General features: G+C 40.6%; 2 protein-coding genes across 2 annotated transcripts; one reads left to right on the top strand and one right to left on the bottom strand.

The window, feature by feature from the left end:
- Positions 1-327: 327 nt before the first annotated feature.
- On the bottom strand, positions 328-7,863 carry slc24a5 (solute carrier family 24 member 5). The gene is made up of 9 exons (XM_008276086.1): positions 7,549-7,863; positions 7,053-7,232; positions 5,589-5,672; positions 5,252-5,355; positions 5,009-5,109; positions 3,786-4,069; positions 3,447-3,653; positions 1,343-1,444; positions 328-999 (listed from the first exon to the last, which is right to left on the bottom strand). Exons 1-9 carry the CDS (start codon positions 7,709-7,711, stop codon positions 677-679), a joined length of 1,548 nt encoding a protein of 515 aa, XP_008274308.1. The 5' UTR covers positions 7,712-7,863; the 3' UTR covers positions 328-676.
- Positions 7,864-15,384: 7,521 nt separating this feature from the next.
- On the top strand, positions 15,385-18,515 carry rnf128a (ring finger protein 128a). Its single transcript, XM_008276089.1, has one exon. The coding sequence runs from the start codon at positions 15,815-15,817 to the stop codon at positions 16,901-16,903; it is 1,089 nt and encodes a 362-aa protein (XP_008274311.1). The 5' UTR covers positions 15,385-15,814; the 3' UTR covers positions 16,904-18,515.
- The last annotated feature ends 8,438 nt before the right edge of the window (positions 18,516-26,953 follow it).

Consider the following 26,953-nt stretch of genomic DNA (forward strand, 5'->3'; position numbering starts at 1 on the left):
AGGAAACTGCATAAATTTCCAGAGCTTCAAGATGGTTCATTGTTTATGTTTCTGTTGGACAAGATTGCCAACCTTGATTATATAGGCATTCTTACAATTGTAGGTCAGTGTCTGAAGTCCATGTAACCTTTGTAGGGTTAGTTGTAAACACAACTGGAAACCATAAGTGATTCTATTTTAGAGAAGATGAGTGGAACGAGTTTAACGACTGATGGCTGTTGACACCATTCCTTCCCGCTCGTAAAAGCTTATCAGGGATGTGAAGATGATGCCTTTGTTTTCTTGTCTTAACTCACCAACCCACTTAAAAAGAAGGACAAGGCCAAATGAGTTCAGTTGACATCTTTATTCCTTGACACGGGATTCATTTGAACTCGGCAGTTACTCCTGTGACAGCACGTTTTCCATTCGTGAGCCTTGAGACATCTCACTTTGTGATGGCGGGCCTTCATTGTGGTATAACCGTATAAAGAATGTCCTTTGGTGAAATCTATTACTAAATCCTCTTCCTGAGATATGACCAGCCACATCTTGCATATTATGCTTAAAAGTATGTGAGTGGGACCAAGCCTCCTAGTCTTGACATTTGTAGATTTAAAGGATTAACATTTTTGTTGTGGTTTTGGACTACTAACAGTCTCAGAAAACATGGCTTCAGTCCTGTAAAGGTCAGATCTCAGTCACTGCACAGTCTTACAGGATTATTCCCAATAATCCCCAGCTCATACAGGATGGACAGAGTGGCAAAAAGGATGTAGCAGATGAGAGAAACTATTCCCAACTTCCAGTCCAACTTCCATCCATTGATATGCACGGCGACAAAAAGGAAGACTATTGAGAGGAGAAGTGTGGAAGAAATAAAGACCAGTCCAGTGCTGTTGACCTCCACAGGGTTGTTTGTGTCCACAAAGGCAGTTTTGATGAACCAAGGCAGACCGAGGCACAGCATGTCAAAAACATTGGAGCCCACAATGTTGGACATTGCCATGTCAGCTTTCCCTGATGGACAGAAAACAAGTTTACACATTGGGATTAAGTCTATATTTGCACAGAAATCCACTACTTGAGTGAAGTTTGTTCCTTGATATAATTTGAAAAAAAAAAACATGGCTGATGGGGAAATGAGTAAAGTAATGAGTAATCAATAGTTATTGCTTAAATGTCTTTTAGCTTAGTGCCTGTGTACTGACAGAAAGCTAATGTTTTGGATAGCCACATTAAAAAAGTCATTCAGTGGTGCTGATTTTGAATATCTCAAATATTAATTAAAATATCTGTTGTCTGGCCTCTGCTGAAATCATGCCGGGTGATAAAATATGTAAGAATGTGATGCTACTGATACCTTCTCTGGCCACCATCACGCTGGCTACGGTGTCGGGTATACTGGTTCCAGCAGCAAGCAAAGTGAGCCCCATAACTGTATCAGGGATGCCAAGGGTCTCACCTGTGTAAACATAACCAACATGAAATCAGATTCCTCCACAAACAGCTTGAATGCTATGAAAACAGCTGGCCATTGTATCTGTGGCTATAGGGTTAATAGATTATCACTGGAAGCAGAGCTTTACCAAGGATTTTACAAATACTGAGGTACCACAACAAAATCCCCACCTACCCACCCAACATCTAGGAAATATTTCACAAGCAGCTCAACAAAACTGCTACATTTTCGTAGCATTAAAGACTTCAGACATATTTTAAGACATATTATGTTTTGAATGGTATTTTTTACCCCCACAAAAATGTTTAATTCTTTTTACCAGTCAAGAAATGTTAAAATTACATCTGCTCTTTCTCCTTGATTCAAAAAAAAAAAAAATCCTGATTCTATCAATAGACCTTGTGATTTGGGTGTAATTGTAAAATGTAAATTTCCTTTCATGTCATTATCCAGTGTTCTCGTTGGCTCTGATTGGAGGCAATTGTGTGAAAAATTTTCAGCAAGTCCCATATAACAACCCACTAATTGGAGGCAACGGATCAAATGAATTCCAATCATCCTGCCTGTGAAATGCAACCACTGATGAGTTTTCTGAACTGTGCAGTGTGATGTCTCTGAGTTGCTAATGTACATGGCAGAGCCACGTTTTGAACCACATACTCTACATCCCGTGCCTGCTCTTTCTTAAGACTAACCTCTCCTTCCATGTGAGCATCTGACGACTATGGGATAATAATCTCATTATACTTCAATAGACCCACCACTGTCACATGATAAATTTGCCCTTTTGGCCTGATCCTAGATCAGTTTTATACTTCTCCTCTCTGGCAGAAAGGGACTGAAGCTGTTCTTGGACCCATGTCAAGTTCTGTACGTACATTCATTCCTCACATGACCGTGTTTCCTCAGGGGTGAAGCTGACTGTAATCCTGCTGTGGCTGGCTAGGCACACAGCCGACTGGAGCTACAATAACCCCCCTCTTAGGACAATGGCATCCCAGGAATTAACCAGCAGACCAACATGTGATTCTACTCTGCAAATCAGACGTTTTTCTCACAAGTTTCAAATGCTTGTGATCTGCAAAGGCTCGCTGAGTGACGGGCTCATTTACACCTGCAGCTAAACCAACAAGGCCAAGGCAACGTACAGAATTTATACAAGCTCAATGGAAAATGACAATTTAAAGGTCCCATATTGTGCCCAGTTTCAACAAATTAATTTATCAATTAATCAATTTTTTAGCCTGAAATACTTCAAGTTGGTTCATTTCACCACGACTATATACTTAGTTTTAGCTCTGTTCTGTTTCAGTGTCAATAGTTTTAAATGTCCACGCCCTCCTTCAGGAAGAAGACTGTCTATCTTTGATTGACAGCTCAGAGCAGAACAGTTGACCATACAGGACCTGACAGATGTCAATAAGTGTATGAGACTTTCTATCACTTATAACTTTCTCTCTGAGCGATCATTTTACAGGTAAATATTGCCAAATTCACAGCCCAGCCTTCATTTTCAATTTATGTGTTTGGTGAATTTGCCAGACAGGACTGCACATTATAAAATCAGTCTTTTAGTGGCGATAGCTTGGAAATGGCTCGCGAAGTTAATAAGCTGTGCTTCAGTCATTATTTTATACTCATTCTGTTCTCTAACAACAAAATACGTTAATGAGAGCAGCTTTATTGAGAATCTGGCAGTATTGAAATACACTTTATGTGAGTGCAGAGAGCAGGAGAGAAGCAAATTGATGTAAACAATGGCTGAGCTTAGGTTTCTCTGAAGCACAGGCAACATGAAAACACAACCCATAGCCAGTCGTTTATTGGTTTCAAACTAGTCTTACAGTTTCCACTATTTCTAAAAATCCCTCAGCATTCAGTGTCTGCACATTTAAACCAAGATTTGATTTGCGGTCACACGATTGAAGCTAATGGTAACATTTGCCACAAAAGACATGCAACATGAAAAAAATAATAATTCACCTCTAAAATCAATCAATCTTACCGACAACAGTGACCATCCACACCAGCACGTATGTGAAAGCTGAGATCCAGACAGCTGACATGAGGAAGGTTATCATGAACCAGCTCTTCCAGAACCTTCTCCTGCAGTCAGGGATGGTCAGGAAAAGCAGAGTAATGACAGGCAGAGACAGGACCCAGAGGATCCGTTTCAGGTCGCTCTCCGGTACAGCAAACACACTTTTGTGCTCTGCAGGGATGCATACAGACGAATGTTATGGGGAAAAAAAGTCACATCGTCACAGCTCATAAAGGTCAAACAAGCCAGTGAACGACACCGAACGGACACATTGTGGTGAAAATGACAGGAAATGTGTCTGACCTTCAGGGATCTCATTGAGGCCGTGCAGGCTGAGGGACAGGTGGGAGTAGCCCGAGTCGTCCTGGAAGATGCCGCTGTCCGTCCTGGAGCGACTGTGGACTCGCAGGCTGGTGTCTTCGTTCCAGCCCATCAGAGGCTGTGTCTCAATCTTCTCGCCAGAGCCCGAACCCAGGCAGGTGCAGCAGGGGCTCAGCTTCCTCAGGACAAACTCACTGATGCGAAGGTCAAAGCACAGAACCACAATGTAGACGCCATAGACCAGCAGCAGAGCGGCAGCATCATACCTGTAAGAAAGTAGAGCATAAAGATTCAGCACTTCGCTTTGAGAACACATAAAACAATAGGTTATTCAAATCTGAATCATCTGTTTGTAATGAAATACTTATATGTCTTTAGCCATTCCTAGAAAAATAAGATGGTTATATATTTTCAGGGTAAAGGTCATTTGTGTGTTACATAAGTCATAAGTAGAGACCTCAGACCCTTATGAGGAATGGGAGTCCAGTTTGTAGGAGCTCTTTTGTCAGTTTATGGAATGCCAAGAATTAATCAAGCATTTTGTGGTTATATTTTTCATACCATTTAAAAGAAGTTTAAAGAGAGATTTGAATATAAACATAGTGTTACTCTTACACTTCTCTAAGAGGGGGACAGATACTGGACAAATTCTTCATCCCTCCCAGTTGCAACAGATTAAAACTCACCAACAAAGGGGGAAAAAAATGATAAATATTCTAAAATGCGAGGTGCATTTGCTAAATCCCTTCAACATACTTCAGTAATTGCAGAATCTTGGTCACGTGATAACAATTGAGCAAACTGTACTCACTGAAGCGTGCTGTGAAATATGGTGAAAAGGTGTGGCAACATCTAATCGAAGGGACTTTTACCTCAGGAAAAATGTAAAATCACCTCAAAAACAGTTTTATGTCAAAGCAGGTGCTTTTTGTTTGTTTTTGATTATCTTTGTCATTTTACAACATCTGTAGTTCCAACAGTACAGATAGCAGTGTACTCTCGGTGTAATAAATGTGGACGAGTCACGGTTCTGCGGTAAGCAGTTTTGTGGTTCGTCTTGTTTGTTGTTCTGAGAATCACAAGACACAATAAAACAGCTGTATTTTTATAACCTCCTCATATGTAGGTGTTTTAAGGTCTGCAGCTCACGTAACCTTACTGTGCAATGCTTAGTCAGTGCACCCAGGTTTCATATATAGACTCACCAGTACACTTTGTTATCAGAAATGATGGCAATAACAGCAGAAACACTGATGCCATATGCCAAGCAGTCCCTGAACAATGGCCAGCAGGTGAGGCGCCCTGCCTGATAAAGGAAACAAAAAATAAATGGTTTACAGCTTATACAAGGCCGTGAATCTTCTTGACCCAGAAAAAGGTGACACTCGTATATAAGCGGCTTAGGTAACCTGTGAATATTGCGAGTGTGTGATTGTGTCAGGATGTACCATGGAGGCCAAGAGTCCACAGGCCGCACAGATTCCTAGTAGGTTGTAGACAGCTGACCCCACGATGGTGCTGACCCCGATGTCCCCCTTTGTCACAAACACACCTAACACACGACACACACAGAGAGCACGTCTTAGCTTCGGCGACAGGAACAGCGTGGAAGGAAGGCTGAGAGGGAGGACGTCCTAATCAAAGGCCGCCTTCCCTTTCTGCGCCCATATGGTGGCGAAGTCTTGGTTTATCAGGATGAGAAAGGACACGGTGACAGTGACGGTGATGCTGGTGTCATCTTCAACATTGCTGGTTGCAATTATTGTTGTACTTATGCATGATTACCCAGGAAGGCTGTGACCAGTTCAGGTGCTGAACTCCCAGCTGCCATAAATGTGGCTCCTGCTACATCCTGAGACAGTCCCAGACCTGAGAGAGACCCAGTGACAAGAGAATCTGATCACACACAATCCAGTTCAACAGAACCACAAACTATAACCTTAAAACGTGACCCCAATGTGAATTGGAATGGTAATATAAATGTGGGGTCCAATATTTAGCCACCTTCTGTAGGTTTGAGAAGTTTACAGCTGAAGTAATCAATCGATTGACCTTTCTTCCCAGCAGAGATATTGGAATATCACAGTAAGGAGAGCACAAGTGAATTAAAAATGGCTCAGATCCATTAAGTGTCCCAGAAAGCCCTGACAGTAAACCAGAGAACACAATAGCAGGACCTCCTCTACCTGGAATGCAGCCATCATTAATGAGCTCCTCCTATATGTCTGATGGAAAAAGGGCCTACTTTCAGAAAAGCTAATCTGCCAATTTTGATAACAGATTGATGGTTTGCTTCATTTAATCAAGTAAAAATGCTGCATATTTGCTGGATCAAACTTCAATAATGTGAGGATGTGCCGTCTTTCTCAATCGTTGTCATTTTGAGCAGAATATATTTAGATTTTTTACAAAAAAGACATCACCTTGGGCTCTTTGCCTCCTGTTTATGTTTAACTATTTTCAATTATTAGGAAGATGTATAGACTGATTAAAGACAACATACTTTGGGTTTTTTTTTTTACAGTACACACATACAGAGATGAGGCTACTTCAGAGCCACTTTATTTAATCATGAATCTGTCATTAAAATAATGACACCGATCTGGTTACAATAACCATTCTCTGCACCTTACAGTCACTTTCCTGCTCACCTTACTGTGCACATGATTTATTTTGATAGTTTTTATGTATATATTGCGTATATATGGTGTACATAATCATTATCCTTATTCTTTTTTGCTTACATTCATAATTGTCTATTCCATCTTTGACAATTGCGTGTCCTTTTTTTTTTCTTAGCACCACTGTGGATGAGAAATTTCGTTGTACTATTGCACAAAAGTATGACTGTAAAATGACAATAAAGATTTTAAATATTTATCTTATTAGGGAAAAGCTGAATACTGGAACAGACAATCAGCCAGGCTGACAATCAGTTAACCTCTAATCTGTCGTCCTTTAAAACTAAATCATGTCTGTAGATGTTGTGGAACTGGTTTAAAACAATTTTATACCATAAAGGTGCCAGAAATAAGATTAGTGCATTTGGTTACCTTTCATTTAACATCACTCAGTCAAATTAACCACAAACTACTGGAACAATTGTGTTTCCATGTAAGACTAGGTAAATATTTGATATCTAAATAGACATCTATCATCTCTAGCTGTATTACAGGATGTGCACTGATGGCTCAACCTCTTCCATCTGCACATAAGAGTTGAGGTTATCTGATATTTCATGCAACTTACGTTCGCTGATGACTTCTAAGGACGGCAGAAAGTAATCATCACAGACTATCGCCACAGCCAGCAGCATGTAGAAAATAAGCATAAAATAAATGACCAGTCCTCCATCCTTCCTCTCCTGCACCGTGAAGAAACCTGCAGGGAACTCGGAGGACTGCGGTGAAATACACTCCGTCTCGTTCTCTGGAACAGGAGGACACACACAAACCGCTCACTAACAAAGTGTATCACCACAACTTGTTAGAGACTTCTCTGGCAGGATTGTTTGAACTCTTACGCGACATTTCACGGCAATAAGACACGAGGATTAGTGGAGCAAAAACACTGTCACAGCCGCAATTGATTCCTCACACTTTGTAAAACAAGAAAATGAGCCGTGACATTTCTAATTATGCATTAATCGGGGTCCGGGGGGGAGTAGGGTTTGGACATTTAAAAAAACACTACAAAAAAGTCACATTGATTTTCTTTTTTTACGCATGCAGCAGCAGCAGCTTACCAAGAGCCCGACGCACCCTGACAGAGTGACTTTCCTGAGTTGTGTTTGCCGTAAATGATACAAGATGAATGGTGCCATACAAAAATATTACAAATCCTAGAAAGTAAGGTATAAAATCTTTTCTCTTCTTTTTCTGCAGAGCTGCAACCTTACTCATGGTCATTTAAAAGTTAAAAAAAAAAAAAAAAAGTGGAATTAATTGCAGTATTTCCAGGCAATCATATGTCTCTTTATTCTAACAGAGGTTTCACGCGGAGCTGCTTGTAAGCGCTGCATCTAACACTACTAACGCTACGTCTACAAGCTGCGCACAGAAAGAGATTATTGGGGGGAGAAAGCATCTTTTAAGGTCCGCCGCTACCAAGAATGAGGGATCACGAGTTGCGAGTCATTCCAGTCGACTTGAACACACTCCAGCCTGAGGCGCATCAGGGGTGTAATTCAACACAAACTTACCTTAAAACGTTCTGCCACATCTTAAGAAGTAGGAAATTTGTTTTTTTTTTCCTTCTTTGAAAGAAGAAATGTAACACAGATTTACACGCTTGAGCCTCTTTGTAAATAGGTAGCCTGAGGGCCTGGAGCCGTGCAGGTTAGAAGCTGAGCTTTGAAGCTGCAATAATTCTTTGATGCTTGATTTTTTATCACCAACTGGAAAGATGATAATAATTTACTGGAGCCACTATCTATCTATCTATCTATCTATCTATCTATCTATCTATCTATCTATCTATCTATCTATCTATCTATCCCATGTGTTTATCCAGCCCTCAGTCAGAGAGCCTGGAGGTTTCTGTGCAGCATCTTAGCTGTAATTTTGCAGATACCTCAGTTGATGTACCCAGGATGCACCATCCACATCCATCCTTCAGCCCCCAACACATCTCCATCTTCTCATGCCCCTTCTTCCTTCCTCTGGCTGTTACATCATATATGTGTGTGCTTACAGTAACTCATGAAACTCTTAGTTTTCTATGATAGAATCATTGAAACAAATGTGTCCATAACAAAAAACAAAACAAACAAAAAAAAGAAAACATGTATTCATGCATTTCAGTTCTTTTGTAGATTTATTGTAGGTCTTCTAAAAAAAAAAAAAAAAAAAAATCAAAACTACTGGGTCACAAATATGTATACAGCAATGCTAATGTTTGATTAACCCTATTCAGGACTTTCATGTTGCCATATGTAGAAGGTCTTTCGGGGTCCATTGAACCCCAAGAAACAATATGTGCAAAAATATTTGTTGTTAAATAAATTTTCTGAGAAGTTGACGTATTTTTTTAAAAAAAATCTTCAAAAATAAAATAAAATAAAAAAAACTTTTCCTATCAAAAGATCCCAAAAGTCTTGAATAGGCCTAAACATCCCTTAGCCATTTTCACCTCAACTTGGTGCTCTTGGTACTTGGCTCTTGCTCATAGGCTTCTGGTTGTATCTTTGATGGCTCCTTTTGACAATTCAGTGTGTTTGCTTTCTGACACACACTTGTTTCTTGGGCACAGTCCACAGGTTCATGATGGGGTTTAAGGAATGAAAACNTCTATCTATCTATCTATCTATCTATCTATCTATCTATCTATCTATCTATCTATCTATCTATCTATCTATCTATCTATCTATCTATAGGATGTGTTTATCCAGTCCTCAATCAGAGAGCCTGGAGGTTTCTGTGCAGCATCTTAGCTGTAATTTTGCAGATACCTCAGTTGATGTACCCAGGATGCACCATCCACATCCGTCCTTCAGCCCCTGACACATCTCCATCTTCTCATGCTCCTTCTTCCTTCTTCTGGCTGTTACATCATCCATGTGTGTGCTTACAGTAACTTGTTATAATTAAGTAAGTTTCGAGCTATTATGTATTCTGAATCTGTATTTTGCACTGAGCCTATGATTCTGTTTCGTATTTTCCTATTGAGAACAGCATACATCCTTGAAGATAATGTGGCCAGTGAGAACCGGTTCACACACTTGGAGACAGCGGAAACTCCTCTATTCTATCAGATACGATTGTTACTTTAGCTACACGTCGTACCAACAACATCCACACATGTTGCTTACCAAATATCAAGGACGTGGACAGAGCGCAGAAGGATGCCTGTCCACGCCATTAGTAACTGGCCAATTGAACTCGGGAGTGTACAAATCTTATCTATGTTCGGGGCAGGCCCAGCCCAAGAAGATATCTGTAACCTGGAACGGAAAAACCTCAGTTCAGCTGGACATGCATGCATTTTGGTTCTTTTGTAGATTTATTATAGGTCTTCTAAAAAAAACAAAACACAAAACTACTGGGTCACAAATATGTATACAGCAATGCTAATGTTTGGTGAACCCTATTCAGGACTTTCATGTTGCCATATGTAGAAGGTGTTTCGGGGTCCATTTAACCCCAAGAAAGAATATGTGCAAAAATATTTGTTGTTAAATACATTTTCTGATAAGTTGACGTATTTAAAAAAAAATAAAAAATCTTCAAAAATTAAAAAAAAACAAAAAACTTTTCCTATCAAAAGATCCCAAAAGTCCTGAACAGGCTTAAACATTCCTTAGCCATTTTCACCTCAACTTGCTTTTCACCTCAGCTTTCACCTCAGCTTCACCTCAGCTTTCCATCCATAAGCTTCTGGTTGTATCTTTGATCGCTCCTTTTGACAATTCAGTGTGTTTGCTTTCTGACACACACTTGTTTCTTGGGCACAGTCCACAGGTTCATGATGGGGTTTAAGGAATGAAAACCTCTGTTAATTTTCTAGACCTCACATTTCATAAAGAAACAAACAATATCCCAAGTAGAAATATACTTCTTAAAACTGAGAGCAACCATCTCAAACAGCTTAATATTCCTATTAGCTGCCATCAAATGGCCCCACACACACACACACAGAGGAAATCCCTGCTAATTAAAAAAAGTACCGACTCATAAAACACATTCTGCACTGAGTTTCCTCCTCCAGCAGGTAGGGTGAAAAGTCTCATTCTAAAACATTAAAATGTCCTCCATTGTAGCTTTGTCACTGAATTACAGAAGTTATGTGCCTCCCATGATCTCATTTAAATGTTACCACGACCTGAGAGACAGACTGATTCATCCTGACACCAGGAAACCACCAAACACTGTCTCCTGACTGCAAAATCAACCTACAGGCTGTTTTTTTTTAACCCCCACTGTGGCCACTGAGCACAATGTTCCAACTCATCAGACATCAAATACTTTACACATCCGCATACTGGCAAAAAATTCCTCAATGAATCTTTTATCAACTGCAGTAGCACACATCTTGGTTATGTGTTGAAATGTCCCTGTAGCGTGATGTATGTTGGACAAACAAGAAAGCTTTAAAGATGTTTATATCTAACCACAAGACAGCACAAAACATGGATGACACTGTTGCCTGACACTATTTACAGGCTAATCACAGCTCTGCAGCATCTGGGCGATAAAAGAAAACCCGGCCTTCTCCCTAAATTTGGTAGCAAAAACTCATAGCTCCACTGAAAAACATCCTTACCTTTAACACCGTGGAGCCTTTTGGCATTAAGGATGAGCTGAATTTGTTGTTTCCTCTAAACTGTTTTAACTTGACAGATGCTTAGAGCAGCACTTCTGTGTCTTTTATCCTTATTGTTTTAAAAGAGGCTTGTTCTATTTCTTCTATGATGTTCTCTCTCTGATATAAAAGAACTGACAGATTTATCATGCTATTTCTAATCTGACACTTTTGTTTCAATGTAGCTTTTGTAATTTTAGGCTCCTGTGTCTCTGTCACTTTAATTGTGGTCTGTTTTCCTTTGTCCCTGACATGGTGTTGAGGGTGTGGCACCACCTGTTGTCCAATAGGTTTGAAATCCCTGTTCAACCAATTGTCCTTTGACAATTGTACACCTGGTTCAGGTTGACTACATCTGTTTGCCTCATGTTTTTGTCCATTTTGACTCTGACAAAGACACTGAAGTTGATGGTTAGCCCAGCTGTTCATTAAAAGGCTGTGAGTTAAGGATGTGTGCAGTAGAGGAGGCTGCCTTTTCTCCATCTTCATGACATTGGGTAACTCAGGGAGTAGCCTATATTGAAGCATGGGCTGCATTTCTGGCCAACATGAACAGCAGTCACAGTGCAAAGACTGAATGTGAATCAAGTTTTATTTGTAAAGCATTAACAACAATTTGAACATTTTCAGTTGGACAGAAAAGTCATCAATAGCTTCTCATGGAGGGGTTGTGTGTTGTCTCTTTCCTACATTTTCAATCTCCGTCTGAGCTCTAGAGACCACGAAGACCATAATGTACGATCCTGTCCTTACTTCACCTGATAAAATTGTAATTAGTCACACAATTTGCTCTACAAGCAACTCTAGACAACCATGTTGAACTGCAGGACAGAAAATAGTATTTGTGTTGAATAAAACTTTAAAACTACAAGTATGTGGACAGAAAGTTTAAAATGTGGGTTAAATAAACCTTTAAAATCACAAATTGTTTTATTTAAGAAATACTGTTTGAGTGGGATACATATTTAAAACTACAACTTGTGTGCTAGAAAATACTATTTTGGTGGAATAAACCGTTAAAACTATAAGTACTTGGATAGAAAGTGCTAATTCAGTAGGTGGTGTTGTCATGAAAGAAAAACAAGGTTCCTGGAAGTGGGGTCCTGAAACTGCAGCCTCCTGCGCTAAAGACACAATTCTGAAATAAAGCAGTGTGCTCAAGTTCCCCTTTTAGTACTTTGCTTTAAGAAGCCCAGAGAATCCAATTTGTAGTCAGCATCACAATATAGAGCAGGTGGCCCTTTAAGATTGACATGTGGACTGTAACATGCTACCAGAAAAGGGGGTGTTCGTGCGCCAGTGATGGGGTGTCGGACTTGTTGGGACATGCCTCAACTTTTACGCACAGAACGTCGCGCTCTCAGTGCGCACCGTAAACCACCTACTCGGGACACTTCACACTGATGGACAGTCTGTCTTCGTTGCAGACACAAACCTGCTGCACAACACGGTGAGTTACTTTCCTGATTTGTTTCTCAGTGGCCCTAAAACTGTGAGAATTACACGTGCAAGAATGCAAAAATGATGTCTTAAGATTGGCTAACGATTCATTTCCTAAATGCTCCACTTGGCGTGTTGTTTGCATCAATAAGTTCTGTACAGCCGCCAAATTAGTCTGCAAAAGCTTCTGTTGTTGTGATGGATGACATCGAGTCTAAAAGTGTTTGTGTGTGTGTGTGTATGTGTGTGAGTGTGTGTATGTGTGTGTGTGTGTGTGTGTGTTTTACGCGCTGTAAATGAACAAACATCAGTGAGTTAACAGCGCCGCTGTGTGGAATTAACTGGTTTTGTGGTTAGTTGGCCTACATGTAACTAAAATGTTTGAATTTCACTAAACCATATGGATAAATTCAGACATTTTCATAGTTTCATGACCAGTTACAGACCAGTTTATTTATGATTTTTTTAAGTATTTGTTATAGTCCATTTGAGGAGCATATATTTCATACTTGTATTTTTTTTTCATCTGCTTGATGTAATATAAAGACTATTTGTCTGTATTTATTTAGTGGATTATTTATTTAGTAATGTTTATTCACTTTGAGTCTACACTGAATAGGGCTCAAGTTTTGTTTTTTGGTGGCATAATATTGAGTAACTATTAAAAATGACACTTTCTGAAAGTTTGTTCTCCACATCAAACCTCAGCTCTCAACTTGATTTAATTCTAAACTAATGACTTCATCCTAAACACAATATGTCCTGAGAGATTAGCTCTTCGTTGTTCTTTCCGTTCCAGTGTGTGTGAGATGCATAACTGACAATCTTGGCTGACTGTGGAGGCTCAACTAAAGTCTAGTCTTTTGTTATTCATTCATACCATCATCCTGTAAAATACACCTCAGTTCTTTGGTGATGAACTAGTATATAGTGGCTTTTGCCATGGGTGTGTGACACGTTAGGTATGCACCGGTCTTCTGGTGGCACCGAGTCTGCGAACAAACTTTATGATGAGAACTGTTCTTTATAGAGGGGTCTCAGTCTGGAACATGCTCCCACCAGTATTAGATAATAGATTTTCCTTTAAGAAGTCACTAAAACTCAAATTGATGAATCACATGTAAATTATGTCATGGCAGTTCAGGAACTTTTTTTTTTGTGAATTTTATTTTCTTTGCTCGGTGCTGTGAGTGTGTGACAAGTTTTGACTTTTTGTTCTAAACCTTTCTTATCCTAATGGGTTGATACTGAATTATGTTGTCTCACTGATATTCTGGGATTCTAAATTGATGTATTTTTAAATGTTGTTTTGTGAATTGACCCCAGGAAGACTAGCAACTGCCTTGTGGAAGCTAATGGGGGTTCAAATACAGAATAAAGAGCAGCTATTTAGTACGTGCTGTTGGCAAAATGCGACACCTAATATTTTGATATGAAAGACATTACAGAAGATCAGCCATGTCAGCATTTCACTGTCTTCGAATAACCATAAGATGCAAAAATGGCAACAGAACGGAAATATTTATGTGAACCACTGGAAAGTATTTCGCAGTTCTGTTGCCCTTCTGTTTGTTTTTCCGTCATTTATCTTTATAGGCTTAAGGGTTTGTTGTCAGAACACTGTCACTTTAATTACGAAAGAAGTTCTGGGGTCAAATATCATTGTATGCATGTCACACCTACTTTTATGATATGTCAACGTGAACTTTATTCTGTTGTGAAATTCAGTTTCATCAATGCATAATCGTTGGCTTGAGGGTATGTCGTGTAATTTTTGAACAGATAGTGTCTCTCCATTTGCCATTTTTACATTATTCCCTCCTCTATTTTTTTAAATTTCTTTTTTATGTGGGTCGTATTTCATCACCAACTTGCAATGTGGAGCGCTGCTGAAATTACAAATATTTTTGGGATAAAATAACCATAGACACACATTTATATCTGGTATTATCATCAGCTATTATTCCTCACAGTGGTCACAGCGTTTGCCTGGATGTCTGAGCGACTCAGATAAACCCTCACACGGTGCAGCAGTTTGTTATTGCCTTCGACCGCAAGCAGCCAGTAGATGCCACTGTTGGAGCAGAAAGTCTGACGATATCTTGAAAGCGTGGAACCTAAATCTACCCCCAATATAGTAGAATGTATTTTTAATGGAGAAAAACAAAGCACGCATCCTCTTTAGTTAATATTGTGCTTCACTTTCTGCCGGGTGCAGGTGATTATTTCAGGAATTTAAGGGTCATAGCGGCACCATCGTTTCTCTTATCTAGAGCCGTGAGCTGCAGCTGTACTAAGAATAAATACCACACACTCGTTTATTTACAGATTTTTGTCCCGCTGAAATGCATTATTTAATAGCACGTTCTTCAGAGGCCTGCATTCTGCAGTTTTTTTCCATGTGTGTTGGAGTGCGAAGGTAAAATAGCAGCTTGGCAAGAAACTTCTCCATCTCATTTGTCACTCGAAGCCTCTCTGTCTCTCTCAGTGTTTGTGTGTTTTCACTTGTGTGTAAGGAGATACAATGGAAACTCAACAATGCCCCGTTCCATCTCGGTTGTCGGTGGCATTGCTGGCTGTGAGCCTCTTCAAGTGGCTCTAGTTATCCAAACAATGGCAAAAACCTTCATTGTTGAGTGCAAACCCTGTGTGACTTAAAGGACACATATTAATGTGTCCGCTTCTTTGTGTGTGTCTGTTAAAAATGTGTTGCAAAAGAAGACCGTGTTGGAGTGAATAACAACAAGGTAGAGAAGTAATACTTGTCAGTGAGCTTTACACAACAGTATGCTGGTCACAGAGAAAGGGGAAGGAAACGAGTCAAACTAGAAAAACTGGTTGAATTGCTTTGCTCATCGTTACGCAAGAAAAAGTCACCAGGTTTTTATTAGTGTCACACTGCTGTGTTGCTGATCTATGAAATCCTTCTTATCATTCGCTTATCACGTCTTATTTTTTTACATATGCTGCTCTGGAAACGGCGCAGGTCTGCGTGTTGCGTGTGCTTCCAACTTGTTGAATAGCGGCAGCCTGCCCTCTGCGAGCAGTGTTCAAGGTTCAGGAAGATAACGAGAGGTGAGTGGCTGACGCATAGCTCGTGTTATATTACCAAAGGCTCAGATCATATTACCTAAGACAGCAGGTTGGGTGAAACCATAGCTGTGTTCAGATCGCTGTGGCTCGCACAAACCAGGAACTGGGACTGACAAAGGAGTTTAAAAGAAGCTAAAGAAGCTAACAGAGGACTTTGTTGTTTTGAGAGGAGCGTTACCATGGGTAAGAAGACACAACACTGTCTCCTGCTTGTGCTGTGTTTGTCGGGGCTTGTTCAGCACTCGGCTGCCTTCGTGTTTTGGACAGCCATGGTGGAGGTAAGCTATGTTAACAGGAACAATGAGACCGTGGACAGATACTGCGAGTGTGGGGTGTACGGTCGTAACTCTCTCCTGGATAAAGCCTCCGGCATAGTGACACTTCCCAAGGGAGACCCCAAAGGCTGCGGCCCAGATGCCGTCTACAGTCGCAATTCCAGCTCGCCTCCCTGGATAGCCATGGTTAAGAGAGGCAACTGCACTTTTGCTGAAAAGATCAATGCTGCCAAACGCCAAGGAGCAGTTGCTGTGGTCGTGTATAACGTGGATGGCAGCGGCAACAGCACCACTCACATGGCCCACTCAGACGCAGATGATATTGTGGCTATCATGATTGGCAACACTCAGGGCACGGAGGTTGTCAATCTGGTGAAGAACGGGACAGACGTTCAGATGATTATTGATGTGGGCAGCGCTCATGGACCCTGGGTGGACACCTACTGGCTCTATTTTCTGTCCATTGCCTTCTTCATTGTGACGGCAGCCTCGATCGCCTACTTTGTGTTTATCTCAGCCAATCGCCTGTACAGTCTGAGCATGCACAGACGCTCGGAGAGGAGGCTGAAATCCGAGGCTAAGAGGGCAATTGGACGTCTGCAAGTACGCACGCTCAAAAGAGGGGACGAGGAAACTACTTCTGACTCCCACATGTGCGCCGTATGCATCGAGTCCTACAAGGCAGGCGACGTGGTGACGGTGCTAACATGTGACCACATCTTCCATAAAGCCTGCATCGAGCCCTGGCTGCTGGAGAGGAGAACCTGTCCCATGTGTAAGTGCGACATCCTGAAGGCCCTGGGGGTTGAGGAAGAGATGAAAGACGACATTCCTACCGAATCACCACCAGAGGTCACTGTGATCACAGTGACGGGAGGGGAGCCCCTGTATGAAGTCCCACTGACTGACCCAGCAAGCTCTGACCCAGAGAGACATCAGTATCGCTATGACAACAGGGCCTTCGAGGGAGACTCAGAAGCTGCGAGGGGATGAACAGCACCAATGGAAACAAAACAGCAACAAACCAGGACACAGTCAAGTTCCCTGTGTGAAACAGATATTTTCCTGGCATAAACTGAACTAGCAATAATGGAATCAAGCTATGGTGTTCCAAAAGGACAATGTTCATGTTGCAGTGATGAAATGCTAAAAATATATTTTTCCCCCATAAAATACAAGGATTTAAAATGATAATGAAGCTCATGTAATTAGCTTGGATGTCATTGAACTTTCGTTGTCTCTGTCTTGGTGCAAGTATGTACTTATTGGGTGTGTTCATTAGAATAGAAAAGCAAGTAGTCGGGCAGTGACACCGGTGTCAAGTTTCTGTTTTGCATAGTCAACACAGCAGCCTGATACGGGTTAGAGAGGTGGAGCAGGGAAACCATTTGAACGTCTGTTAAAAAATGGGGCCAAATCTTTTCCAACAAAAAGCTTTGTAGCTCAGAGTCTAACCAACCATTCATGGCCTTTTTAATTGAAATGAAATCATTTCTCCTAATCCAGTGTATTTGGATAATTTGACCTTCTTTTATTGTTTAGCTTTTCAAACTGGAGTATGTTTATTCTGTGTCCGTCATGTTTTGTCAGGTTGTCAGGCTGGATTTGCAAACACATACTAATGAACACACCCTTAACTGGAAATGCAGGATGACACACATTGCACTATGAGTAACTGAAGTCACCTGACAAGCCTGGGGATTTTTAGAAACATGCTGAAATATGAATTTTCCTGTTCTTCATAATTTGTTGCTCCGAGTCATAACTACTAGAAAGTCATGTGGCGATGTGGCAGTGAAGTGAATGTCGCAAGAAGTGTAGATGACGCGCTTCCAAAAATTTGCTCCTGACTGTTGGATAGAGGGAAAATTATTTTTATGTGTACTAGTCTTTGAATTTATTTTAAATAAGATTAGTTTCCCAATCATAAGGCTGTATCTGTTAATATAAAGAGAATGTATGTACAGTCTATTCCTTTTCTAAACAGCTGATTTCCATTAACAAGCTCAAACTGTTATTTGTTGAACATGTCTTCCAGGTTTTGCCTCTGAATTATTTGGAATGGAGTTTATTTAGCCCCTGTGGTCTACCTCTGAACTGTCACAGGGGTTAAATTTAGGAATGTGTTTAACCCTCCTATTACCTTCAAATTTCCTGATATCTTTTATCCTTGGGTTCAATTTGACCCCAGCGATGTCAACACCTAGAAAATTAAATTATTGAAATTGTTGCCCAACTTTATGTGTAAATGGCCCTTTAAGTAAAACTGAAAAAATATGTCAATGGCTTGTTTAGAGATGTTAAACATTGAATGGGGTCAAATTGACCCCAACAATAATAGGAGGGTTAAGATTTTTTGCAATTCCAAGATTACCCTCGGAAAATGATAAACCTAAAGAACTGTTTCATTCCTTTTGTTTGCTGGTGGGGGATGTCCTGATTGTGCTACTCAATATATTTTTTCTATATTGAATCGTTTTCACTACTTTTTTACAGATTCCAGGAGTCTTAAATTGCTCTGTAAAAATGAATTATTACTTTCTGTATTAAATCACATTGATGCTTATTAGAATGCAATAAATTCCTCAAAGTGAGGCTAACTTTAGATGCGTATGTGCTTGCAAGAATGGTGTTTCTGCATGTGTGTGTGGAGAATATATGCATGTGTGACGTGGGTTACTCTACATTAGATCGGGCCTGTATGGTTAAGTAGCGTCTCACTTTCAGAGTTATGGTCTTGTTCCCAATGACAACTGGAGAGGAGGGAAACTGTAATTACTTCTGCACAGGTGGGAGTCGATACGCGCACACCTTGAGCTTGAGCTGGATAATCATCGTACCACATAAGTAGAAGGGCCTGACCGAGCAGGCAGAGATATGCAGCTGTATGGTAATGGAATGGGAATGTTATTTTTTTATTATCCTTTCAGTGTGTTTTAAAAGCACATCCACAGTAAAGTCTGTAATGGAATTGAATTTCCTTTGAATTTCTGTAACACATTTTTCTGAGTTGGGCGGTCTTGTGTGATTATATGCAGCTGATTTTCTCAAAAATGAGCTTGTTCTCCAGAGCGGTGCTCCAAACCTTTTGGGCTTGTGACCTCTTAAATTGAAGGAAAGCCCGCATGTAACCCTTCACTGCTGACCGTGGCTTCAGTGTGGACATGAATTGAGTGAACAGATGACTCATTGAAGTGATTTTTCTCTTCAGATTGTTTCATTTTTAGTAGCACCAAGAGTTGAAAGCATCCAATGTTTGAAAAAAAAGCAAAATCAGACAAAGATAGCATTAGAAAAAAAGGTTATGTAGATACCTGTTGACCTCCTTAGGGGTAACTTTGAAGGTAACGTATTTGCCTAACATGTTTACTTACATTCAAATGATTTGAGTTTTTTTGAATATTCTGTGCCTCTGGACATTGTTTTGTTCTGATGCCTCTGTGATCAGAGGCTCTGAACCCAAATGGTCTGCTGCATAATCAAGCCATTCTCTGATGCCCCTTCAATGTTTTTATTTTTAAATTTTTTTTTAAATTTAATTGAAAATAGTAATTTTCATTTTAACATCTTGCTATGTTAACATAATGGCAGAAAACCTCAAAATCTCTAAAAGCAGCCCAAAGGCTGATCGATTTATCACAGCATAATGAGAGTACGTTTTTAAAGGTCAATGTACCTGGAGGTGATGTGGTGCATGGAGACAGGCCGAAAGGTGTTGAGGCCAAAGCAGGTGGGCTAACAGGGCAGGTGTTTTTTAGTGAAAGTGCAGAGCCCAGAGGGACGAACTGAGTCCTTCCTCTCATGGTATCTCCCTCTTTGGACTTTCAGGCCAGCGCTGTGAGCTCAGCATTCATAGGTCAGATGGTTATAGTGGTACAACAGCAAGACAGAGAATCAATACTGAACTAACTGGCCGGCCTGGGAACAACTGGCAAGCCCTGGGTAAGAGGCACGCTCCACTCAGCGGTGGCGCTTCGCTGATTTATTGCAGTTGTTAAGGAGAAAATTGAGTCAGAAGGTTTTCATTTAATGGCATACTAGTCGGTGGCTGTACTCTAATACCGCACTTGACCTTCAGTGCCAGATAGGAATCAAACAGTGGAATTAACTACTGTACTGACCTGAGAGCTTATCTGCTCCTGTATGGTCTAATCACAGTAAACATGTCATGTTTTCTATGAACAAACAAAAAAAAAAAACTTGGGTGGAAACTTGAACTTGAATAAAAAAACATAGGAAGCAGTACTGTGTTTATTAGCGATTAAAGACGAACGCATAAGTTTAGGCTTTAGGCCTGTGCGTCTCGGTGTGTCCCTCGTCAATGGTTATGATTGCCCTGCAACACCACCTGGTGGAGAAGATCTCTACTTGCAGCGAATATGAATTAAGGCGCAAGTAAAATTGCATGGTCACGAGCCAGTCCCACCCTTTCATTTTTTGCTCTTCAGGTACTTTCGGGGCAATTTCTTGCTTGAGTGGAATGTACAGAGTAATAAATCCTGCCATAATGAAATAGAGTACTTCACTGGCTGTATACTTTAATGGCCCAGTTGAGGAGTTCTACTGGTCGTCTTCATCTTCGGCCCCTTGTAAATCCTTATTGAAGTTTCAACACACACGCACATCTACACACACATCTATCCAGTCCGGTCTTCCTTCCGCGGTGCAGCTTCAGCAGAATGAAAGAAAGTCTTTCTAATTAAATTACACTAGTTGGTCTTGTCTCAGGCTCTCCTGTCCCAGACTGTCTGAGTAATTATCTTAATGAAGGAGAGAGATTTGATTATGAAAGTGCAGTAACAAACAAATGAATCCACTTAGTCAAGAAGTACAACATAAAACATTTCTCATTTTCCCTTAGACGGACTATTAGATCACAAGTAATATAAAATATATACACCTCCACTCTGGATCTTCTAGTGTTTCATTGACTTTGATAAAGTGCAAATATTGAGAATACTCGTCACAGCTCTTCTCTGCCGGATTTATACATTTTAGTTCATCAGTTTACACTCACATTATTAAGGAGTCTTTTGCTCCTCGATCTAAAAAAAGAATGTGTTGATATTTTACCGGTGGTTCACATCTGGTTTGGTAGTTTCAGTGCAGCAGTGTTATCTAATCAGGAAAAACTTCACACATATATTTGAACCACAGCAGGAGAGTTTCAGGTTTGACCAGGTGAGAGTCATAGCTTCTGCTTGGTGTTGTCAGCCCTTCCTTCCTCCCGTTGTCCCTCCGGCGGATCAGATAGTGCTGAGTGCACCGGACTAAACAAACCTCATCCTGTGTCATTGTTCCGACTTCCCCGTCCTGTCCTGTCCTTTGACATGTTGGCCTCCTCACTAGACGGTGCTCTCTCTTTTTTTTCCCTCTGCTGACAGCAAAAAGGGCAGGAATGTGAGACTAAAAGAAAAGAGAGGACGTCTGTGGAAGAAGCACCTCTTCCCCCTCTGACTCAGTGGAAGGAAGCAGTGTCACATGGTTATCTGACTGTAGTACTGGGGGGAAAAAACTGGACCATATGTCTGTTTTTTTTGTGTGTCACTGCTTCTAGTTTTAACTTACTCATTTTAGTTCGTGAATCTGGTGGGAGGCAGCTACTAAATGGGCTGCAAGCATTACAAGTGTGCCATCTACTGGAGAAATATGAAAGCAACATTATGTGTACGAGGCTGAGAAGTCGACGGAAATGGGATGTGTTGATTTTTGGGTATGTGCGTCTCTATGCACGTATTTTTGTGTGTGTGTGTTTTCATGGAGGGTGGATCTATAATGCGTATTAGAGCATAAAATATTCGTTGATTCATTGATTTGTTGGTTGAGATAAAATTGATGAGCAACTACTTTCATAATCAATTATTAAGTACTATTTCCAAGATAAAATACCAAACATTTGCAGGTTTCCGCTTCTTAGATGTGTTTATTTTTTATGACTACTGGGAAATTGCTGAAGCATTTTTCCATTTTTTTTTCCTTCTGAAAAACAATCTATAAGATAAGTGGTAGTCAACACAGTCAACAGTAATAATAGTTGTTGCCTCTGTTTTTTTTGCACATCTTGCTGTGTGGTGCGGCACATTTTGTATTCTCCTCTGCTGGTACAAATTCCAAACATTCCCAACATTTGTGCATGTTGTTACCTCAGTCGCACACATTTATTTACACAAACACACCAGAGAGAGAGAGAGAGAGGAAGAAAAGCAGAAAGTCAGGCATTCAGGCACGAGGCTCTATACAGCCTTGCTGGCTTTATTAATCTGTTAAAATAAATGCAGTCAGTCATTAAGACATTAGTCTGACTCATCAGATGTAGGTTGCCATTAGAACCACGTATTTCACGCTGCATTCTTTTCCCATGTTGCTATCTGCATGTTATCGCTTTCATAATCCCCTTTGCTATAGGAAACAATAATCAAAACCTCAGTACAAGGAATGTACATGTTAAAAAAAGGCAAGTTTTGACAAAGATTAGGATCATGCGATCAGCACACCTGCTTTTGTCTTTCAGTGAAGATTTGTAAAGATCTACAAGGAATATGTTCATAAATTTTGCCATCCAACAGGGTGCTTGTTTTCTAGTGTACAAAGGCTCCACCAAAAGAAGCCCCCGATCAACATTATCTCGCAGGGACACCATTGCTGCATCCTGGGCTTACTGCTGCCAAAGAGAATTGTGATTGGGTTAAAAAAAAAAATACAAACAAGCCCAAGTTTTGTTTTGTTTTTTCTTCCTTGTTTACATCCCTGTACCTGAATGATAATGCAGTCAGACAATTTTGTGTAATTTTGGCTAGCAAGACATCAGACATCCCCTTAACGGAGCGATGGTAAATGTGCTCTATATGCCATTTTGCACAATTTGGACAATGCACAGTATAAGACACAAGGTCACGTCTCCAACTATATGTAACAGCATCCTCAGTCAGTCCATTGTAATCTTGTTTATCCCTATTGGTTAATGTGAAAGAATGCATTTCAGACTTGTTTAAAGTATTTTGTAAATTCTACGAAGTCTGACTTGGTAAGACTGGCGTTGCAACTTTTACAGAAACGCAACAAGGCTGCTCACCCAGACATGAAGCCGGCAAATTTAGATGCCGTCAGATCAATGGAAAGGAGTGTATGTCTGAAAGGGGCAAGAGAAAGATGGATAAAAAGAGAAGCTCTACGTATCTCTGGAGAAACCCATCTTAAAAGCAGAAAAGGTCTGAGAAACATGTCTGCATTCACAATCAGCCTCTGTCTCCACGGCTAAAGTGATGTCTCAGCACAGAGCCTGCACCTGTCTAGATCCGGTCCTTATCATACCAATTTGCTGAGAATAAATCCAGCCTATATGAATCCTGTGTGGTTTTCCCGTCAATAGCCCTATTTGTATATACTTCATGAAAATGATTTGTCAGCAGTCTTTTAGTCTCAGCGACTGAGCTGTGTAGCATCACTCGCTGGAAAAATATCCTCGTCTCACTCTGAATGTTGATAGCCCGAGGCAAGGATTCAACCAAGGTTTCCTCTTAGAAGAAACTGCCACTCAGCACAGTTTGACAACACGAATCAATGATCAAGCTGCTTTTCATCAACTCCTGCCATTTTCTGTAATTTTATTCATGCGCATCTTACTGGAGGCTCACTTTTTTTTTTTTTTTTTAGAAATGTCAATAGTTAGTGAAAGTGGGCGTACGTTTGTGCGAGCATGTATGTGTGTTTGTGTGTCACGCTCTTTCCCAGCAGTCCATCCATCCAGCCTGATTAACTCCTCGTGTGTCCTGTTGCCTGCGGCGATTAATTAATGACCCATTTGCTTAATTGCAAAGAGCTAGCAGGACAAAGAGAAAAGCATTACGAGCTATTATGCGGGGATTGGAGGGGTAATGTTTGTGTTAGGATTTAGGCGTAAGGGAGAAAGCAGGTGACACCGAGTTGGGGAGAAGCTGGAATTAAAGTCAGCTGAAAGAAAATTATGTTCACAAGTCCTGGGGCATTAGAGGTAGATGGGATACCGTCTGCTGTGTCCCTTGACTTTTCCTGATAGTACTTTTGTTTGTCCCAATGTGCATGTGTGTGTCTCCATCCTTTGTGAGTGCGGGTTTATGTATGTTTCAACGTGGCACAGCAGAAGCTTCAGGTTCATCTCCGTGTCTCTGTGTCGTGCTGAATGTGCTTTCCGAACACAGCACACATTGTCAACAGTCACCCGTTCACTCTGACCATCTGTCGCAGGCCTGCCTGGGCTTCCCTACACAGTTTGTCCACAAGCTGTGGCTGCCATTTGGTTTACCAATAAAAGTCACTTGAAGGTTTGTCCTAATTTTTGTACACCAAGGGTCCATGTGAGGACATGGCTCAACTTCTGTTGCACTTTTGTAGAGATACTTGCTAAAATGAGAGTAAATCTGATTCCTTTTATTTATTTTAGCGGAGATTGCGAAGGATTAAGGTTATTTTTTTTAACTTTTTGCATTAAGTAATATTACCATTTGCAGACTATGCATTATACTAAGCAATAAAAAGAATAACTATATAAAATAAAGCGCCTTTTCTTGATGTGAAGATATTGGTCTTTTGTACTCTTTGGATAACGCAGTAAACAAATAAATAAATAAAAGACCTACTTAGCAAAAATGTGAAATTACTGCAACTAGACTATGGCCTCATTAATGATAAAGTAATGAGTACAATGTTCAGGGTGCAGCTTTGAGCTGTAAACTCAGCTTTTACCTAATCTTATTGCTATTTTGAGCCCTCACCTCATCTCTGCCTTATCTGATGACTGATACCCTACAAGAGGTCTGACGTTTTAAGCAGTTTGTACAAAAACAACAAGGCACTGGTGTTCTTCTCTCGGGTCTGTTTTCCAGCTCATCTGTACTCCTCCTGTGCTGTTTCCACCATGTGTTTCTTTCAGCAACACCAGGTTCTTCTGCATTTATATTCATGCCAAGTCCCCGTGCCAGTGTGGGTTATGTCCGCTGGCTTAAGTTTGTATATACAGCAGCTGCTTTCACATTGTGAACTAATATAAAAACTGGACGGGAGAGAGAAGGGAGAAGATGAGCTGATAATGGGGCAGGAACGGATGGAGTTCTTAGCACTGGTTGAATCTAGACAACCCAAGACTGAACAATAAGTATTAAAACTGAAGCACCACTCACAACTCCGATATTTTCTGGCGAGAGCTGTCTGCACTGTATAGCGTTAATGGCGTATAGAGGGTAATCATACAAAACTCCATGGTTGATGGGGATGTATGTCACTTCAGGCACTACATTTCAGTGAGTTGCAGATACAGATGAGTGACAAATGGAAGGAAAATCCAACATAAAGTGTCTCTGTAAAGGTGTTGGGTGACCCAGGGGCGTCTCCAGAAGTTTTTCATCTGTGTGGCAGGATGGGGCCACAGAAAGCCTTGGGGTGGCACACAACAACGAAGTGAATTACAGGAATTTTATTCTGCCCCTTTTTTATCGAGTCTCTTTGAATACTATGTCAATATGACAGTTAAGAAATCTAATACTGATACGTTGTGTTCTTTACTTTAGAGTGAAGTTCAACAGTTTTCAAATATACATAGACTAATACAGGAACTGTTCACATTTAGGGTATTGGAGTGACCACCAGTCAGAGCAGTCCAGGAGATAAGAGGAGAGCATTTGAGGGGAAAATGTTTAGCCTTTGGCAAGACATCTAGAAAACTCTGTCCAAGTGTGATCACAGTGCATGTAACTTTAGACAATTATGGAACAATAAAATGTGTTTTTATTGCCTCTTGTCCCTGTATTTTGATGGTTACTTTATTGGCTAGAGAGGTCACATTGCACCACGCATCCACAATAATGTCATGGCTGCACATGTCCTGCTCTTAAACCGAAAAGTCTTCCCAATAAAAATAAACTTGATATGATGGAATTTTTTATTTTTTTTAACTGCATCACATGAGTCAGACTTATCATCCAGCTGTGACGGAGCTCAGGACTCTGAAACAAGTGATTCAGCTACAGACTATAAACCGTGACTCACCTGGTTGACGTGAAGGAAAGTACATAGTGTTATTTACTGTTAGGCCCTCATCGATCCTGTTTCCATGTCGGAATAATATATATATAAGTAATTAATGAAGTTACTGCTGTTGTGCGTAAATGCACACAGCTCTCTTTCTGTGGAGACACTGATATTGATCTTTCTGCTGTCTGATGCTGCAGGTATTTGCTAAACTCAAAGGAAAGAGTCCAACAAAAAGGTGAAGGCAGTCAGCTAGGCTTCAGCTCAACAAGCGACTGAAAATGAAGACATTGCGGAAATGCGAGTAACTGCAGTTCTTTCAGTGGCCACTTGAAGCTAACCTAGAAAGCCTGTCAATCCCCACTGACTCCCATGTTAAAATGTCCAACTGTACAGCTACAATAAACATGTTTAGAGGCTGGTGCAGAACTTATTTTGGATCTTTATAGCTGATTTCCCATTTATGACATCTGTATGTGGGGTATGTGTGCAGAATTAGACTTATATAATTACGGGCATGGCTGTTTTGAGTGACAGGTGGATGCCATCACCGGACAGTCCATCCTCCAAAGATGTCTGCAAGGCCTGCCTAAGCTGCAGTCCTTTTCTACCTCTACGCTCATTTTGGGTCTAGCCGGAAGCTAGGAGGATTGAGCAATGCCAAGAAAGTGACTGGAAGAACGACCACACTTAGCTTCAAAACCGCTGTTCAGGAAACCTATGCAAGTCAATACAGAGAGTTCATCTTTGTTTGTGGTCACTACCTGCTGTGGTGCGCCTTAGCATTGATTCTCCAAGTTTGTGGAACTCTGCTGGAAGGATAGAACACCATGGGGTTGTAGGTGTTGTAGATTTTCAGATTTTATTGATCACATTTTATAGGTAACAGAAATGCTGAGCTCATATATACCTTTAACCTGCCAGTGGGGCCCTTCAGTAAAAAGTCATTTTTATAGACTTGCTGTAATGATTTGATGTCTTCTCTTTCACTCTCCTTTGCTCTGTGTTACAGCATTTTTGGTGCTTTTATAGCTTTATTTG

This window comes from Stegastes partitus, unplaced genomic scaffold, assembly GCF_000690725.1.
Source record: "Stegastes partitus isolate 25-593 unplaced genomic scaffold, Stegastes_partitus-1.0.2 Scaffold64, whole genome shotgun sequence".
Lineage (NCBI taxonomy): Eukaryota > Metazoa > Chordata > Actinopteri > Pomacentridae > Stegastes > Stegastes partitus.